General features: G+C 44.1%; 1 protein-coding gene across 2 annotated transcripts in view; it reads left to right on the forward strand.

Annotated features, from left to right (window-relative positions):
* The window catches only part of samd12 (sterile alpha motif domain containing 12), a 225,249-nt gene that overhangs the window by 76,922 nt on the left and 128,423 nt on the right, over nucleotides 1-19,904 (forward strand). For both annotated transcript variants that reach the window (XM_084081257.1, XM_084081256.1), the window contains exon 3: nucleotides 3,628-3,763. In XM_084081257.1, the coding sequence (XP_083937383.1) occupies nucleotides 3,628-3,763 (136 nt within the window). The remainder of the gene's footprint in view (nucleotides 1-3,627; nucleotides 3,764-19,904) is intronic.

Below are 19,904 nucleotides of genomic sequence, written 5' to 3' on the forward strand. Positions count from 1 at the left end.
GTAGACTGCGTTGTAGACTATTGGCCAATCACGGTGCAGGATTGGTCAGTGTCCAAAACTCACTTATAGGGGGGCGGTTACACCGCCCCAAAAAATGACAGACACTTATTTCCCGGTCTTAAAGGGTTAACCTGCATGGGGGTTATACCACCTCCGTGCCGGGAGCACCAGCATGCAGAGCGGCCCCCCCCCCTCCCCCCCTGCCCCCGAATCTCATTACTCTCCCCTAGTAAGCCAGGTTAGAGAGAGAAGAAGAGAGTCTCTGTGAGGGACACGTTGTACTGTGTAAAATAACAGGAGGGAGGGGGGGGGGAGGGCGGGTGGGCGAGGAAACACGGAGACGGCAAAAAAAGATGAAAGATCCAATGTGAGTGCATGTGAGCGAGGAGGGAGGGGGGGGGGAAGACAATGTGATAGATTTGACAGGGACGGGCGAGCGATTGAACACGGGGGGGTGGGGGGAGAGAGAGATGAGAGATGGGGAAGTATAGCTAGACGACAGAAAACGGGAGGAAATACTGTGGCAGTGCCTGTTTTTTCTAGCCTTCCCAAGGTGGAGAGAGAGAAATGTCTTTTGATTGCAATTCCGCACCAGGCTAGAGAGAGAGAGAGAGAGAGAGAGAGAGAGAGAGAGAGCAGGCTGAAGTGGAAGGGAGTGGATGTGAAATTTTAATCACTTTTTTTGGTCTTCTTTTCAGTTTGTAATTGCATTAGCCTCTCAATCACCAATCAAACCAGAAGCACGCACTGTCTGTGAGCGCTTTGAAGTCAAAGTGATCCAGTTGCACGGCCGCTTGCCTGCCTGCTCTAACTCATTGTAAAAGGAATACGATAGTGTGTGTGTGTGTGTGTGTGTGTGTGTGTGAGTGCGCGTTTGTGTGCATGTGCGTATACCGTTACATGCAGTCCTAACATAGATTAATCGATAAAGAGCATGTTTTTTGTCCTGCTGGATTAGAGAGCTAACAGTACACTTGACTGTTTAGGCCTATCATCTTCCCAACTACCTCACTGCAGTCGCAAGACGCGGCGCGGTACTTATATCGGGATGCTATAAATGCATAATTAACCTGGGTTAGTTCGGACGTTTCTGCATTACCTCGAGACTGAAGCGAGATGTCTTCTTAAATAGAAAATGGCTGAGATAGGTGCTTTGTTGATCCCCAGAAGGGACATTGGGCTGTCCCACAGCAGATGTACCCAATATAGATGACAAGATTGGACAGATAGAAGTACAAGCCGTTAAAACGTGACACGACTAGACCTGTCTGCAAGCAGGAGCAAATAACCCACAATAAACAAGTGATAAGCAGTTTGCGCACAGATAATTTAACGGGCTTTACCAATGGCACAGCGGTTGCTATTTTAGAAAACACGCACACACACATTTTGCATCATAACATTTTGCACAAAGTTCTTGATGGATGGGAGGAACCATTCAGCAAAGAAGACGGTTCTAAAATATGGCAGTTATATATATTCACTATGGCCGATATTCTAAACGCTTTGTTGTCATTTTCTGAAAGATGTTAGAACTGACTTGCCATGGGATGTTAAAGACGGGGTGCCGTGATTTTCAGTGATTTCTTCCCCCCCTAAAACATAATCATCAGGTATTATGGTTATACTAGGAGGAGGATTTTTTTCAAAAAAGTGTACAGAAATTGTTAAAATTATGTTTTTATGTCGACACGCCTCCAGTTCATTAAGTATACCTGGTTCTCACCTTAGCACCTCCTCCACCACCTTAGCACCACCCACCTGTCCTAGTCCCTCCTCCACCTCATGCCCACACCTGTTGTGTTATGATAATGAGGGGGAGGGTATATTCTTACTATGTCACTAAAGGGCTGTTTTTCTATTGGCACGTTTGACCCTCAAGGTTTCAGCCTCCGGGCGCGCTCCCACCAAAACATGGTCGGCTAGCGTTAATCGCAGGTTGTGCGCGGCCACAGTTTTTTTGCAGCCAGCGGATTCTAAAAAACGGGAGTGAAGCACCTGTCACTCACTTTCAGGACCCTCCCCGTAGCCCGCAGCACCGCCTTCTGCCTTGAGCACCATGGTGCTTCCTGAGTGTTGGAACGGTCCGCCTTCAACTCACCCGATTGGACAGAGGGGGAAAATCAGCTCCTGCCTCCAGCAGTTTTATGCTTCACATGGACAAGTCGCGTAGAGCGGATAAACGCAAGGTCTGCGCGACAAGCGGAAAGATACGCTCTTGCGCGAATCCACGCATTTACATTGACAAAGCATTGGCAGATTCTGCCCCAGAGGTAAAATAAAAGTGCGGCGGGAGCGCGCCCTCCAGGTAGAAACTCAAAATAGTCAGAGAAGACATAAAACACCATCAAAACACCACCAGGGGGCTTAATGAAGTTCTATCAACCTCATAGACACATGAAAAACAGAAAAAGTGCACAACCATGGCACCACCTCTTTAACGTTTTTTTTTTATCGATTTTAATCTAACACTTATTGTTTTCGTTTTTCTCTTATTATAGTTGGTTCCTTCCTTTTCTTTATGTAAAATGACTTTGGGTACTTAGAAAAGCGCTATAGAAATCTGAGCTGCTATTATCATGATTTTCAACATTATCTCTGTATATTTGTTGTAGGACTAACATTCCATTCGCAGCCATAACTGAGTTGTCTAATGCATTGGTTCTCAAAGTGGGGTCCGGGGACCCCCAGGGGTACTTGAGGGGGTTCCAGGGGGTACCCAGCAAAATGTGTAAATATAGCATCAGAATAATTATGACCTTTTATACTTTGGCTATTCAAAAATAGAAGATATACAAGCTCATAGCGCGGCACCGAGTGCCGCGCTATGAGCTTGTAGATCTGCTATTTTTGAAAAATCTTGAAAATGTGTGCAAATCTTTGAATATCTTTTAAAGAGAACATTTGTAACTCAAATCTTTGCTTCTGGGGGTCCCTGGAACAACATATTTTTAGATGGGGGTCCGCGGCCAAATACATGTCATTTTGGGGGTCCTTGACATGAAAAAGTTTGAGAACCACTGGTCTAATGTGTGTCTCTGAAACGCTGCTGAAAGTTGTGCTGAAAAGTTGACCCCAGTGATGTCACCGGAGATCGATCAGTGAATTACTCACTGCATTGGGTTTTAGCTGCTTTACCCTCAGTGGCCATGACATTGTCCTTGTTTGCTTTTATGACAAAATAGTGATCTTGACCTCAAAATATGAATCAAGTGGATGTAATGGCGGGTTATAGAAGTATCAGTGTACCAGGCTGATCCTTGCCCCATACATCATGGGAATTGCACGAGCACAAAGAAAGGCAGAACTACTTCTTTCTGTCAATATGGATTGTATCATAAATATTGTAGTTTCTATTGATTATGATAATGTAAATAAACATCAATAGAGTATCCCCTCAATAGATGGTATCCCTTTAACCAGTTAAGACCTGGAACGCATCTGTGTCACTTTAGATTTCTTTGGCTATTCAAAAATAGCAGATCTACAAGCTCATAGCGTGGCACCGAGTGCCGGGCTATGAGCTTGTAGATCTGCTATTTTTTATGTTTTTTTTAACTGTTAGGATTTAGATTTTTTTCAAAGGTCTTAATGGGTTAATTAAGAGCGGTTGTTTTCTTTGTCTAGCTGCAGCCGGGGAACGTGAAGCTGTCCAAGCCGGTGGCCCTGTGGACCCAGCAGGACGTGTGCAAATGGTTGAAGAAACACTGTCCCAACCAGCACCAGATCTACAGCGACTCCTTCAAACAGCACGACATCACAGGTATCACAAGGCACCCCAAATGAAAAGGAAAAACAGCACCCTCTGCTGTTTTTCCTCACTTTTGCATTTGGCTCTGGGGGGGGGGGGGGGGGGGGCGGGGGATTAACTACACACATGCTCACTAGAAACCGGGGTTTGGACATGCCTTCAGCCCTCTACTGTACTTCCGGTGGTGCGCCTACAGATGTGCCATTTCAAAACTTCAAATGTCCTGCCATCGCCAAGACAGTAAATTTTCAGGGGATTCCCAGGGCAATAAGAGGGACAAAGAAGGGCATTTAAAATGCTGAATTATTTTGATGATCACTGCTTTTATGATGCTAATTAGTTTGAGCAACTGGTCAAGGACCTCTTCAAATCACCTTTCGCCTCATAATGAGTCTGACACCTTCTTCAACACACATTCTTTTGTTCTCACGTATATGGATGTCTGTTGAAGGGAAAAACGGGGGTGTGTAGTGACAACTTCTTTTCAGGGGCAAAACAGTGCATTTTTAAGGGCAGAAAAGGGAGGGGAAAAAATGCATTTTCAGGGCACTTTCAGGGAAAGAACAGTAACGTGTGAAGTTTTGAAGTGGCACATCTGTATGTTTTCATTCCCACTAACAATATTTCTCCACGGAACACTAACACCACTTCTCCCAAAGAACATCGTTTTGGTTATAAGCCCACTTGTTTCTATGATGAACGAGCAAGTTAGAATATTACTAACTTTCCGTGGTTTTGTTGGCTCCGAGGACGCTGTTGTTAAATGAGTTTCGCTTTGTTTCCAGTGGGAAGCGAGCCGCACACATGTAAATCCCGCGCCCAGTGCATTTGATTGGGTAAAGCGTGGTCTGCTTCCTGATCTGAAGGCACGCCCACCTGTAGCCAATGTGCATGGGTTCTCAACGCGGCTCCCCGACAGATTCGAGCGCAGCTATGAATCTGTTCTTGAGAGATTACCTACTAGGCAACATCGATGGGTTTATTCCTTTACTCTAGAGCCACCCGAAGGCCAACATGCCTCTAGGGTTTGCAAGATTTGTACGGACTTCCGTTGCATTAGTGTCATAGTTCGGAACGTCTCTATTTCTGCTAAATGTTTTGTGTTGATATTGCATTTCTATGTTGGCGGGGGTTATACCGTAGATTTTAGGCATTTAGTTATTTTTTTCCGTTTAGAAAGAATCACCTTTAACATCACTGTTTTCTACGTAGCATTAATCACATTTCAACATGGCACGCTGTAGGCATTTCAACACATGCATGCATACATATTCATAATGATGTGGTACAAGGACAACGGCAGCTCAGATGCCATGCCAACACGGATAATATTATATTATTACCCACCAATCACGCAATTCAGCTCTCAGTCAGTGCGTCCAGTGAGCTGGGGTTGCCAGATCTGCTCATTATAATTTCCCCGCAAGATTTTATTTGAAAATAGCCGATCTGCAAGCTCACGACGCGTCGCATCGCGACGCGTCGTGAGCTTGTAGATCTGCTATTTTCAAATAGCTGACGTATATGTTAAAGTGCTCATGTGGCCCATATAGTCGCTTCTTTTGGGCTGGTTTTCCTAGACCTGGTTGCTTGTTTCTTTCACAGAATCTGGCAACACTCACACTGCCTGAATGCATACTAAGGGGAGCAGGAGCAATAATACAGCCATCACAAGTCTCCCATGCACACACACCCCATCCTAAAGCAACCGCTGTCCATTTTTAGCTTGGATCTATATCTGTCCTATACAGCCGGGTTCCTCCAAAGCGCCATAGCCTCCCCCCCCCCCCTCTCTGACTGAACACAGAAGAAGCCCCGTAATTGTCATTTCATGCTCTCTGTGCAGCTGGAAGTCATTCATAACAAGCCAGGTGCTCTCTGCAAAACCCGACGTGCTTCCTCTGGCTGCCGCCGCGCCCCATCCTCGTCGCCACACACAGCCTTTCGCCGCCTGTCCGTCCCCCTACGTTGCCTCCTGTCACCGTCACCGTTGACAACCGCTACCGCGTCAATCATCCCCCCCCTAACGAGGCCATTCAAGGTCACTCGCGGCCGCGGCTAACGACTCTCCAGCCACGTAACGAGAGGACAGCGGCTAATTGCCTTTCGCGCGTTCTACCTCTCGGAGCACGACGGAGGCCCATTAACCCATTAAGACCGGGAACGTGTCATTTCAAGATTTTAGCTGTAGCGATTATTTGATATACTTTGGCTATTCAAAAATAGCAGATCTACAAGCTCGTAGCGCGGCACCGAGTGCCGCGCTACGAGCTTGTAGATCTGCTATTTTTGAAAAATCGTGAAAGTTTGGGCAAATCTTTGAATACACATATTTTTTTAAACAACATTTTTAACTCAAATATGTGCTTCTGGGGGTCACTGGAACAAAATATGTTGAGATGGGGGTCCGCGGCCAAATACATAACATTTTTAGGGTCCTTGACATAAAAAAAAAATTGAGCACCACTGATATAGCAACATGCGTTTTTTCAGAAAACTGTTAGGAATTTAGAAGACATTTGTAGAATCGGCCTCGGGTCATAATGGGTTAATATGTTTATTTGCTACTTCCAACATCCTCATTGACTATGCTGGCCAGATGACGATCATTAAACTGGCTGGAAAATGCAGCCTACCCCCCCCCCCTCCCCTACATATCTTTGTGATGTAATGCATTATAATTGGATGGAGGACAGGGCAACGAAAGCACGTTATAAGAACGGCACCAGATGAACCTGTGTCATCCCTGTCATGCATTTTGGCAAAACCTTCCTCTTGAGGGATGTTTGTAAGCAACATTAATATTAACTCGAAGAACCACTTTAGCGGCGCCCGACGAGCCTAATGTATTCTTCTGTAGTCTGTAAATAAATTAGCCGTTCTCTTATTAGCCTCTCAGTAATGGAAAAACAGCAACCCGGCCTCCTAATGAAGTATTAACGTAATGACCTGTGCTTGTTATTGAGGTGGTGGGGTGGTGTCATACGGGATAGTAATAGTGCAGAATGGGTTAACTAAACACACACACACACACACACACACACACACACACACGCGCGCGCGTGCGTGCGTGCGCGCGCGCACGCACACAAAAACACACAGACACTACAGCCCCAATTAGGCGATAATGACATGCAAAAAACATGCAAGTAATTCAGTTTGTCGTCGCATCAACCATTAATTAACAGAACGCAATTAAAACAGGCCAAGCCACACCAATTGGGCTCCCTCACTCCGCAATTTGCATCCCAATCAATCTTTGAAAATATCACGCAGATCTTTTTTCTCTCTGCTCTTCTCCACTCTAATAGAATAAACAAGGGGAGAACAAATGATGAATGAGGAATATCGCGGTGGAAAACAATCATGTGTACACAAACATACCGAGTATGAATACATTTATGAACGCACGCAGCAGGCATACATACATCAGAGAATATCTATTTATTCAATGTGCTTGTCATGCAGTAGATGGGACTCTCAGAAAGTGGAGCGTACGTTGGTTGGTGCGTGCGTGTGCGTGCGTGCGTCTGTTTACTTCCATGCCATTGCCAGTAGATAAGACTTGTGTTTTGGATTTGCAGCTGTTGGTCTCCCCTGGGCCCATTCCTCTACTGTGTCCCTGTCCGTTCCATCCATAACAGAATACTCCCTTTCCCTGCTATACCAATGGCACTCGATTCCACTGTGTCTTGGCCACATCACAGTCATCCCTTTTGACAAAGTATAGTGAATCGATAAACGGTCTCTATTTCGGATCATAATTCAAACGGTCTCTATTTCGGATCATAATTCAAACAGTGAGCTTTTTCGTCAGAGAGACGGCAGGGAGGGAGGATCTACCACTCTATTTAACCCGTTAAGACCGGGAACGCGTCTGTGTCAATTTTTTAGATTTCTTTGGGCTATTCAAAAATAGCAGATCTACAAGCTCGTAGCGCGGCACAGAGTGCCGCGCTACGAGCTTGTAGATCTGCTATTTTTTGAAAATGTGTGAACATCTTTGAAAAAGTTTTTCTGCTTTCCTGAAGAATGGGCACCAGCGAAATGACTGTCCTCCAGTCAAAAAGGGTCGCATGTATGTTTTTTTCAGCGTTAGGATTTAGGAAAAAAAAATGTTTTTAATCGGCCTCAGGTCTTAATGGGTTAACTACTGTACGACTGGGGGGCTGTACTGTGTGTCTGCTTAATTTATAGCCGAAAATAGCCGATCTACAAGCTCGCGACGCGCCGCGATGCGACGCGTTGTTCGCTTGTAGATTATCTATTTTTTTTGCCACGCGACACCGTTGTATGACGAGGTACAAATCAGGCTTTAAACTTTGAATGGCCTCAGTATGCAGCAGTCGCCTGCCTGCCTGCCAGCCCCCCCCCCCTTAACCTCCAGCCAGAGAAATCAATGTTTCCTATCCTTTCCCCCCTAGCCTTATACTGCCAAGAAACGCCCTCCCTCTCACCCCCCACCCCTTCACTTTCCTCACCTCCTCAGTCCCCACAGGAAGACAGCCCCAGAGCCTGACTTTAACACAAGCTGTCATTAAAAATGCATTAAAGCATATTAAGGCGTAATTAGATATTAGTCCTTAACCCATTGAGACCTGAAGCCGATTCTACATTGTCTCCTAAATCTCAACGGTTTTCTGAAAAACGTATGTTACTATATCAGTGGTGCTCAATCTTTTTCAGGTCAAGGACCCCCAAAATGATATGTATTTGGCCGCGGACCCCCATCAAAATGTTTTGTTCCAGGGACCCCCCCAGAAGCAAAGATTTGAGTTAAAAATGTTCGCTTTAGAAATGTATATATTCAAAGATTTGAACACATTTTCACGAATTTAAAAAAAAAAGCAGATCTACAAGCGTGTAGCGCGGCACTCGGTGCCGCGCTATGAGCTTGTATATCTGCTATTTTTGAATAGCCCAAAGTGTAAAATAATGCTTTTCTAGCTCAAATCTAAAAATGACACAGTTCCAGGTCTTAATGGGTTAATCCAGCACAATTACAAAGACAAAACCCCCTTTTCGCACAGGAAGGGTTGCGGCATCGCAAATGAGTCGAGAACACATTCACCATCACCCCAAGTGGAACCGGTGCAACAAAAAAAAAAAGGTGTGCCGGGCATATATATTTATAATATAACAGAAACAGGAGGTGCTATCTATGTGACGGTTGAATTATATTTTTCTGTCATGGACGAAGGAATTGAATTAGAAACATGGAAATTCAATAGACTCTCTGAAGGCACATACAGAGATGAGAATTAGATGCAGCTGTAGCTTTCGAGCCTGTCGACTAGCCAGCAAGCCCCAGTTTCTCAGCAACCGAGCCCAAGTGATTCTGCCATTTTGGCCAATTTGTAAAAAAAACAAAACAGGCAGGTCTCGGGATTATATAGTGCAAATGAAAATGGCAGCGGCTGCCCGGGTGTGTGTGTAATGTGTATAGGGACCCGGGGTATACACAGAACCCGCCATCCCATCCATAAGACCACTCACTCCAAAGGAATAAATGGAAAGCTCAGGCCCCATAATATCCGTTGATGTATGGTGTTATAAGGCCTTATACTCTGAATAATTAATAGCCTGTAATATTAGCGGTTTAATGAAGGGCAGCCCTGTATCCAGCAGTTCGCAGTACGGCGCGTTCAGACCTTTAACCCGTTAAGGCCTGGAACGCATCTGTGTCACTTTTTCGTTTGAGCTAAAAAAAAAAAGCATTATTTAACACTTTGGGCTATTCAAAAATAGCAGATCTACAAGCTCGTAGCGCGGCACCGAGTGCCGCGCTACGAGCTTGTACATCTGCTATTTTTGAAAAATTGCGGAGAAATGTGTGCAAATCTTTGAATATAAATTGTTTAAAGCGAACATTTTGAACTCTATTCTTTGCTTCTGGGGGGGGTCCCTGGAACAAAACATTTTGAGATGGGGGTCGGCGGCCAAATGCATGATCATTTTGGGGGTCCTTGACATGAAAAAGTTTGAGAACCACTGATATAGAAACATACGTTTTTTTCAGAAAAGTGTTGGGATTTTAGAAGACATTTAGTAGAATCGGCTTCAGGTCTTAACGGGTTAAAGGTCTGTGCTAACCCCCCCCCCCCTCCCCCCTCACATCCACCCCCCAACCCCCCCCCCCCCCCAACCCCGGGTGCCAGATCCATCATTTCTCTCGCAGTAAGAAAATCACAGCAGCCTTGTGTAGCTCTGGACGTGTTCCTCTTTGTTGTCCCCCCCCCTGGTACACTAGGTCTCAAAAGGTTTTGCAGAATGTATATTTGATGAGCGCCACGACAAAAAGAGAAAGGATGAAAGGTGAAAAATGCCATTTTCCCCGACCAGCCCGTGACAACCGGGTGCGATACAGGCCCCAAAACGGCACTTGAGAGATGGGTACGATGAGTCCCGCCAGGCGCTTACGGAGGAAGGGCGACCTCCATCACGGCCTGCGTTGATGTGTCACCAAGGAGCGGGCGCGGGTGGTGGGCGCATAGCTAAAGCGGGGGGGGGGGGGGGGCAAACATGGCTGCGACCATTAGCTTAGCCAGGGCCATGAAACGAACGACTCCGTCGGTGGCCATTGTTTTGTGTGTTTTTTTTTATCCGGAAAGGACACTTGGAACGGCTCGCATTTGATGAGCTGCCTGGGGAGCAGTTGAAACTCCGAGACAGACGGAGCCGTGGTTTAGTAAAGACTGATTTGAGCTTAGTCATACTCATACACACAGCGTTGCCAGATTCTGTGAGAGAAACAAGCAAACCAGGTCTAGGAAAACCAGCCCAAAAGAAGCGACGATGGGCCACATGAGCACTTTAACATATACATCAGCTATTTGAAAATAGCGGATCTACAAGCTCGCAGCGCGTCGCGACGCGCTGCGCGCTTGTAGATCTGCTATTTTCAAATAAAATATTGTGGGGAAATTATAATAAGCAGGTCTGGCAACCCCTTCTCATACAGTGTGGCGGTGTCGTGTCCCGCGCCAAATATAGCCGCTCACAATGCGTCACAATGCGACACGAGCTTGTAGATCAGCTATTTGGGGAACAGGACATCGTCAGATGGCATAGTATAACTTGAGCATAATGCTGTTGGCAAGGTGATGGCACTGATGGCTACTCTGCATATATATATACTGTATATATATATAAACGATTAGATTGTTATAATGGGATGTTTAGAATCTGGCTGCTTTGTGTTTCCCTATGGATTATGGAAGCAATGTACATTTTTCCTAAGAGATGGAACATAAAATACGTCAGTGCAGTTAAACGAATGCAGCAAATTGTACTATCTTTGAATGGCCTCCTCGACTCAACACTAGTTCTGAATTCTAATAAAGTCGTATAAAATAACGTTCATTATTGTATTGATGGTCATCATAGTCTATAGAACCGACAATATTTACTATGCAGTAATAATGAGTATGTTATATCGATACAATTCAAAAGTTTGATCCCAGCTCTACAGATATGTTGATGTTTAAAATGCTGGTATATATATATACTGTACTTTGTTTTATTATTGTTTTGTTATCACCCTACTCATGTCTACTGTGGCGTTTCTACGCAGCATATATGTCAACAGACTTTTCCTCAGGATCAACAATGGTCCGTCTAGCTATCCACACATTCCTCCGTGCCCATTGGACACGCCCTACTAGGTCTAAACTCACGCACACTGCGATTGCATCACAGTCTAGTCACTCACAGCTTCATTCAAGGTGATGTGAACCACCTGTGTGACAGCTGGTTATCTGAAATTGTAGCCGCTAGTCCTTCCATAACGACCGCAGTAAGCCGTGATTGACTGTACGGCGCGGGGCTCACAGGCACCGCGTAATCCCCGTAGCGATTTGCCACGGTGATCTCTGTAGCGGATCTCCATAATCCATAGTGATCTCCCAGCACCGTTAGCGTCCCACCGCGCTGTCCACGGGGTTGTTAGCGGTGGCTAACCCGGGGAAGAGGCACTGTATAATGATCAGATGGCTACGGTGGAGATAGATCTCAGTGCTGGTGAAATCAGCATGGGGGTACTGCTGCTGAGAGAAGAGATGCGCTTTGAGGCACCTTGTTACTCCTGTGTGTGTGTGTGTGTGGGGGTGGGTGTGTGTGCAGTGGTGGAAAAAGTACTCAAATTCTTTACTTAAGTAAAAGTACCAATACTGCAATATGAAAAATACTCTTGTTACAAGTAAAAGTCCAGAATTAAAAATTTACTTGAGTAAAAGTACAAAAGTATTGGCATCAAAATGTACTTAAAGTACCAAAAGTAAAAGTACTAAATATTTGAAAATAGCCGATCTACAAGCTCACAACGCGTCGCGATGCGACGCGTTGTGAGCTTGTAGATCGGCTATTTTCAAATAGCCTATAGGTATAAAATAGGGCTAAAGTGGTGAATGTACGTTTCATTATATCATAATTTATATCTGCAGAGTAACTAGTAACTAAAGTTTTCAAGTAATTGTAGTGGAGTAAAAGTACAATATTTGCCTCTGAGATGTAGTGGAGTAGAAGTAAAAGTATTGGAAATTGGAAATACTCAAGTAAAGTACAAATACCTCAAAATTGTACTCAAGTACAGTACTTGAGTAAATGTACTTAGTTACTTTCCACCACTGTGTGTGTGTGTGTGTGTGTGTGTGTGTGTGTGTGTGTGTGTGTGTGTGTGTGTGTGTGTGTGTGTGTGTGTGTGTGTGTGTGTGTGTGTGTGTGTGTGCAGTGGTGGAAAAAGTACTCAAATTCTTTACTTAAGTAAAAGTACCAATACTGCAATATGAAAAATACTCTTGTTACAAGTAAAAGTCCAGAATTAAAAATGTACTTGAGTAAAAGTACAAAAGTATTGGCATCAAAATGTACTTAAAGTACCAAAAGTAAAAGTACTAAATATTTGAAAATAGCCGATCTACAAGCTCACAACGCGTCGCGATGCGACGCGTTGTGAGCTTGTAGATCTGCTATTTTCAAATAGCCTATAGGTATAAAATAGGGCTAAAGTGGTGAATGTATGTTTCATTATATCATAATTTATATCTGCAGAGTAACTAGTAACTAAAGTTTTCAAGTAATTGTAGTGGAGTAAAAGTACAATATTTGCCTCTGAGATGTAGTGGAGTAGAAGTAAAAGTATTGGAAATTGGAAATACTCAAGTAAAGTACAAATACCTCAAAATTGTACTCAAGTACAGTACTTGAGTAAATGTACTTAGTTACTTTCCACCACTGTGTGTGTGTGTGTGTGTGTGTGTGTGTGTGTGTGTGTGTGTGTGTGTGTGTGTGTGTGTGTGTGTGTGTGTGTGTGTGTGTGTGTGTGTGTGTGTGTGTGTGTGTGTGTGTGTGTGTGTGTGTGTGTGTGTGTGCATGCGGGGTGGGCACCCTCTCACCATCTCGTTCCATATTCCTCACTCAGTCCGCCCCAGTCCCTCAGCTTGCTGTGGCCCGGCTTCATTGCTTATAGGATAAACCTTTGTCGTGTTCTTAAAGAGGTGGTGCCATGGTTTTGCACTTTTTCTGTTTCTCACGTGTCTATGAGGTTGATAGAACTTCATTAAGCCCCCTGGTGGTGTTTTCATGGTGTTTTATGTCTTCTCTGACTATTTTGAGTTTCTACCTGGAGGCTGAAACGTTGAGGGTCAAACGGGCCACTAGAAAAACAGCCCTTTAGTGACATAGTAAAAATATACCCTCCCCCTCATTATCATAACACAACAGGTGTGGGCATGAGGAGGAGGAGGGACTAGGTACAGGTGGGTGGTGCTAAGGTGGTGGAGGAGGTGCTAAGGTGAGAACCAGGTATACTTAATGAACTGGAGGCGTGTCCACATAAAAAAAACATAATTTTAACCATTTCTGTACACTTTCTTGAAAAAAATCTTCCTCCTAGTATAACCATAATACCTGATGATTATGTTTTAGGGGGGGGGGGAAATCACTGAAAATCACGGCACCCCGTCTTTAAAGAAACACCGTGATCAAGCCTCTTCGCAGGTTACTGATCCAGTCTGGGTCTAGAAGAGCAGATATAGAAACGGTGTGCGTGTGTGTGCGTGTACTCTATACTGTAGGTTCCATAGGTACTGCTGAAAGCCTGGTGACGCGAGGTTATCTTAAAGATAATAACTGGCCTTTTTCTTCTGCAGCCAGGAATAGCATTAGCATCTGATCACTAGGAGCTCAGTGGCTGCACTTGCCGCTTTGCTGCTAGCAGGCAGGCAGGGCTGGTGGCTGATATTATAATTAACCGTTAGCGTTCTAGTTATGTCAAACTTGAATATCTAAAGGAGTTTAAAGCATTAAGACCTGAAGCCGATTCTACAGATGTCTTCTAAATCCTAACAGTATTCTGAAAAAAACGTACGTTTATATATCAGTGGTGCTCAAACTTTTGTATGTCAAGGACCCCCAAAATGATATGTATATGGCCGCGGACCCCCATCTCAAAATATATTGTTCCCGGGACCCCCCAGAAGCAAAGATTTGAGTTAAAAATGTTCGCTTTAAAATAATATATATTCTTCAAAGAGTTCCACCACATTTTCACGATTTTTCAAAAATAGCAGATACACAAGCTCGTAGCGCGGCACCGAGTGCCGCGCTACGAGCTTGTATATCTGCTATTTATCTGCGAATAGCCAAAGTGTAAAATTGAGCTTTTTTAGCTCAAATCGAAAAACTGACACAGATGCGTTCCAGGACTTAATGGGTTAAAACATTTCACGTCTGCTTTAACTTAGGGGGGGGGTATAGGTACGTTCTCAGCATTGTTCCCGTAAGTTATGCTCTGATCTGTCCCTGGCTTTTCTTTTTTTGCTGTCGTCAGTGTATTAGTTCTTTGATAACGGCTCACCTGTAGCACTCTGATGAAAGGGGAACGTCTTGCATATGGCTGAAAGATTTTTTTTGCTTGTTTTGCTTGTGTGTGTGTAGCTCATGTCGAGCTCATCCTCGCATCGCCTCTGATTCGGTGCCAGAGTGACTGCATGCCGTGGTGCCGTGTTGGAGCGGCTAGCCAAACCCAGATGCTCGCTCGGCGAGACACCGTCCCAGAGGACACTGACAAACACACACACACACACACACACACACACACACACACAGTGGTGGAAAGTAACTAAGTACATTTACTTAAGTACTGTACTTAAGTACAATTTTGAGGTATTTGTATTTTACTTGAGTATTTCCAATTTTCCAATACTTTTACTTCTACTCCACTACATCTCAGAGGCAAATATTGTACTTTTACTCCACTGCAATTATATGAAAGCTTTAGTTACTAGTTACTTTTCAGATATAAATGATTATATTACGAAACATACATTAACCACTTCAGCCCTGTTTTATACATAGGCTATTTGAAAATAGCCGATCTACAAGCTCACAACGCGTCGCATCGCGACGCGTTGTGAGCTTGTAGATCTGCTATTTTCAAACATTATAGTACTTTTACTTTTGGTTCTTCAAGTACATTTTGATGTCAATACTTTTGTACTTTTAGTCAAGTACATTTTTAATTCTGGACTTTTACTTGTAACAGAGTATTTTTATAGTGCAGTATTGGTACTTTTACTTAAGTAAAGAATTTGAGTACTTTTTCCACCACTGCACACACACACACACACACACACACACACACACACACACACACACACACACACACACACACACACACACACACACACACACACACACACACACACAGCTGCACAGGAGAGTTGTCGAAGTATGTGTGTGTGTGTGTGTGTGACCATCGTGGAAGAGATTCACCTGGGGAGGCCCAGTGGCTGGAATAATAATACGGTCCGTTTTCCTTTTTTATTCTCCGTTTCCCAGCACGCTGCCCAAAACATGTCAGTTTGTGAAAAAGGGCGATAAAGTGGAAAGGAGAGCTAGGTTAATCTGCTGCCTTCATAGTAATGTCCTCTATCGTAGCTGGTCCTCACAGCTGGATTTAGCATGGCACTTTTTTTTTTGCTCTCTGTGTGTGTGTGTGCGTGTGTGTGCGTGTGTGTGTGCATGCCAGTTCACTGCACACTTGCCATTTTGCACTTTCACATCCAGTGTGTGTGTGTGTGTGTGTGGTGCATGCGTGTGCATGTGCGCAATAGGTTCTCCCATTCATCAAAGCTTGTGGTTGACTGTGCCAGACCCATAGCTGTAGATTAATCTGCTCTCAGCCCAACACCGAGGGAGGCCTGCTGTCCCACCACTCATTAATCTAATTCCCTGGGACTCTGTGTGTGTGTGTGTGCGCACACACACACACAGGTTTGTTTTACTATACTCGTGAGGACATCAACGCTTTAGGACAGCAATTTTATGAATGTCATTTAAAAAAAAATATATTTTACCATTTTTAACCGTAAGCCTAAAGCCGAAAAACAGCAGATCTATAAGCTCACAACGCGTTGCGACGCGTTGTGAGCTTATAGATCGGCTATTTTTCGGTGCATGACACTGGCGCGCAACTAAATATAAATCATGTTTAACGCTAATTCCAATCCCTAAACCTAGCCTCTAAATGTCGAATCCTAACCTGAATGTTTTTCTAATTGTAAACGTATCTCTAAAAAATGTTTTTTTTTAACTATAAAACAACCATTTGTCTTGTGAGGACCAGAAAAACGGTCCTCACAATGTAGATTTCTTCCAATTCTACTATACTTGGTCCTCGCAAGTATAGTAATACAAACACACACACACACACACACACACACACACGCACAGTACCGCACTTCTGTTCTGTGAACACACCAAATTTATAGGTTTGCTACAGTCTGCAGTTGTTGATACATGACCAGTGCTCCAGCGCAGCCTCTCTGATGGAATTCAAGCTGTTGGATATGGCATCAGGAGAACGTGCCGGTAAATGGCACGCTGCAGCACGAGACACGTGAAGGAAGGAAGCATACAAATCGTATACTGTAAACAACTGTGACAGGTGGAGCACATTTTTCACTAAATTCCTTCGAGGGATGTGGTGAATAGATGACTTTCCTGGTTCGAGTTCAGGAGAGTGCACACGGTGAAATCCAGAGTGCTACATGGACACCTGGCTGATTTTTAGCGGTGCCAGCCGCTCTACATTTGACCGTGTCTGTCCGTCCGTCCGTCCGTCCGTCCGTATGAGCACGGGGCTTTAAACAGCTATAACTCCAGTTTGCAGCATGCCACCAAGTCCACATTTGGTATGTGGACTTAGACCACCAATAGGGACGAGCATGAAATGCTGAAGCCCCGCCCCTCAGTCTTCCCATTGGCTGGCCTTTAAACAGCCATAACTCAAGTTCGCAGCATGCTACGGAGTACTGTAATTACTTAAGCCCCGCCCCCTCTGTCTGCCCATTGGCTGGGCTTTAAACAGCCATTATTCCAGTTTGCAGCATGCTACCAAGTACAAATTTGGTAAGTGGAGTCAGACCACCAATAGGGACGAACTGAAATTAGTTAAGCCCCGCCCCAAAGGCACCGCTTCCTTCACACAGGGTGTGATTTTTTTTCGCCTATATCCCATTGTTCTGATGTGAGGAGATCAATATTGTTTTAAAAAAAGACCCTATAGCAGGATCCCAATGCCCAAATACCTCCTCTCCTCCTCCTCCAGCATGATGGTGTTAGTAGAATCAAGAAGGTTTTATTTGTCACGAACTGTCACTAGTGCAACATCCTAAACATGATAATACATCAAGAGAATAAATGATAATAAATATAACACAATATATCGCTGGGACCCCAATTCACATTGTAAAATCAATGTTAAATTAACTCTGAGAGTGTACATCATTTAGCTGGGGACCCCCTGGAACCCCCTCAAGTACCCCTGGGGCCCCCCGGACCCCACTTTGAGAACCTATGCATATCTAATCAATGGCAGCAATGTCACAGTCGAATGTGCAAAGGAGTCAAGCATAATACATAGAATGAGTCATTGTCAGTTATTATTATTATTCTTTTTCTAATGTTTGTCCATATCCTCGTGTTACGGTGAAAATGGTGACCTGCTGAAATATCTGACCATCTTGTGGACTTCACTTAACGCACAGTGAGGTCTTGCAATAAGCCGCCTAAAGACCTCTAGATTTAAATCTGTTATTAACCCATTAAGACCTGGAACTTTGTCATTTTTTGATTTGAGCTAATTTTACACTTTGGGCTATTTTTGAAAAATCGTGAAAATGTGTGCAAATCTTTGAATATATTTTTTTAAAGCAAACATTTTTAACTCAAATCTTTGCTTCTGGGGGTCCCTGGAACAACATATTTTGATGGGGGTCCACGGCCAAATACATATGATTTTGGGGGTCCTTGACATGAAAAAGATTGAGCACCACTGATCTAGAAACATACGTTTTTCCGAATACTGTTGAGATTTAGGAGACATCTAGAATCGGCTTCAGGTCTCAATGGGTTAAACAAACAGCAGTGATTCTGACTTTTATGTTAGTGAAGTCCACAAGTCAGCAGGTCACCAATTTCACTGTAACACCGCCCATGCTGGAGGACGTAGGAGGTGAGGAGGGAGAAATGTGAGTATTGGGATCTCTGGCTCATGTCTTCTGTGTGTTTCTCGGCAAAATGTTGAGGAAAAGATGTTGTTTGGTGTCATTGAGTGTGCAGAATGAGTGGTAGTCTGGAAGTGTACAATTGGACTTACACATGGAGAAATGAACAGAGGATTGTACGGTGTAGGTTTAAGTAAGTACCACTATCACTTCCTGAAGTATTGACGTCCTTGTCTATCAATCTCGGGGAGTTTTCCCAGTCCGATTTGTACTGTGAATTACACTGGAGGAACTGGACAGAAACGAAACAATTTGAGATTGCACCCTAGTCTGTATCTCTGCATAAACTGTCGGGGTTCTGATTTGTATTATCTGTGAAACGTCAATGAACAGAGTGGAATGTCATCCATAAGTAAACATACACAGTATCCACTTAACCTGAAGCCAATTCTAATGTCTTCTAAATCCCAACAGTATTCCGAAAAAAAAACGTATGTTTCTATATCAGTGGTGCTCAAACCTTTTCATGTCAAGGACCCCCAAAATGATATGTATTTGGCCGCCGACCCCCATCTCAAAATGTGTTGTTCCAGGGACCCCCCAGAAGCAAAGAATAGAGTTAAAAATGTTCGCTTTAAAAGAATATAGATTCAAAGAACTGCACCCGTTTTCACGATTTTTCAAACATAGCAGATCTACAAGGGAAGGGCGAGAGAGAGGATGAAGGAGGGAGAGAGGAAGGTAAAAAAAAAAGCAGAGATACAAGGTGATGAAGAAGAGACCTGGTACAGTAGGTGTTTAGGTTGGTACGCAGTGAGTCAAGCACACAGCTCTGTGGGAGACCCTGCCTTGAAAAAAAGAAAAAAAGCTATCAATGGGAGAAACACTGCAAGGGAGTGGGAATTCAAATCCAATCAATATTGTGCAACCGAAATAGGCTAAAGTACATTAAATTATGTTCTCAGTCAATTGCCCAAAGATAAGTGGACGGAGGAGGCGAGAGAGAGAGAGAAGATGGCTTTGTTCCTATCATGGAGAGGAGATGAAATGATTACACACACACACACACGGCATCAGAAGTAGCTTGCTTACAACTCAAGTCATGATAGCGCGGGAAGTAGGCTTGTGTGTGTGTGTGTGTGTGTGTGTGTGTGTGTGCGCCTGCCAGGACTAAGTGTCAAGTGATTTTCTGTCACGTCTGTTTCTGTGCGAGTCGACCCACAGAATGAACTGACCTACGGAAGTGACAGTAGCACACTATAGGTCCCAGCACACCATTAAGTGGTTGTTATATTTCTTCAGCTGCAACCAAGCAGCTAGTATAAGACACTCTGCTGGTCGGTCTGTCAGTCAGTCCGTCCGTCCGTCTGTCTGTCTGTTTTCGGGGCGTCAGACAGACAGTCTATCGCCCCCAAAACGTTCCAAGCACTGCCACAATACAAACCCATTGATTTGGAATCCCCTTTGTCCTGATTGGCTGAAAGGGGTATGGCAACACAAATAGATCTTTATTGATCCCCCATGAGGGAAATTTCAGTCGTCATAGAAGCACAGGACAGATACAGATAGGAGTAGAGGTTGAGCATCTATAAGGGGTAAAAATGCGTAGTAATATACAGGAAAGTAGAAATAAGATTCAAAATACT

The sequence above is a fragment of the Gymnoscopelus microlampas genome (assembly GCF_963454915.1).
Source record: "Gymnoscopelus microlampas genome assembly, chromosome: 15".
NCBI classification, from domain to species: domain Eukaryota; kingdom Metazoa; phylum Chordata; class Actinopteri; order Myctophiformes; family Myctophidae; genus Gymnoscopelus; species Gymnoscopelus microlampas.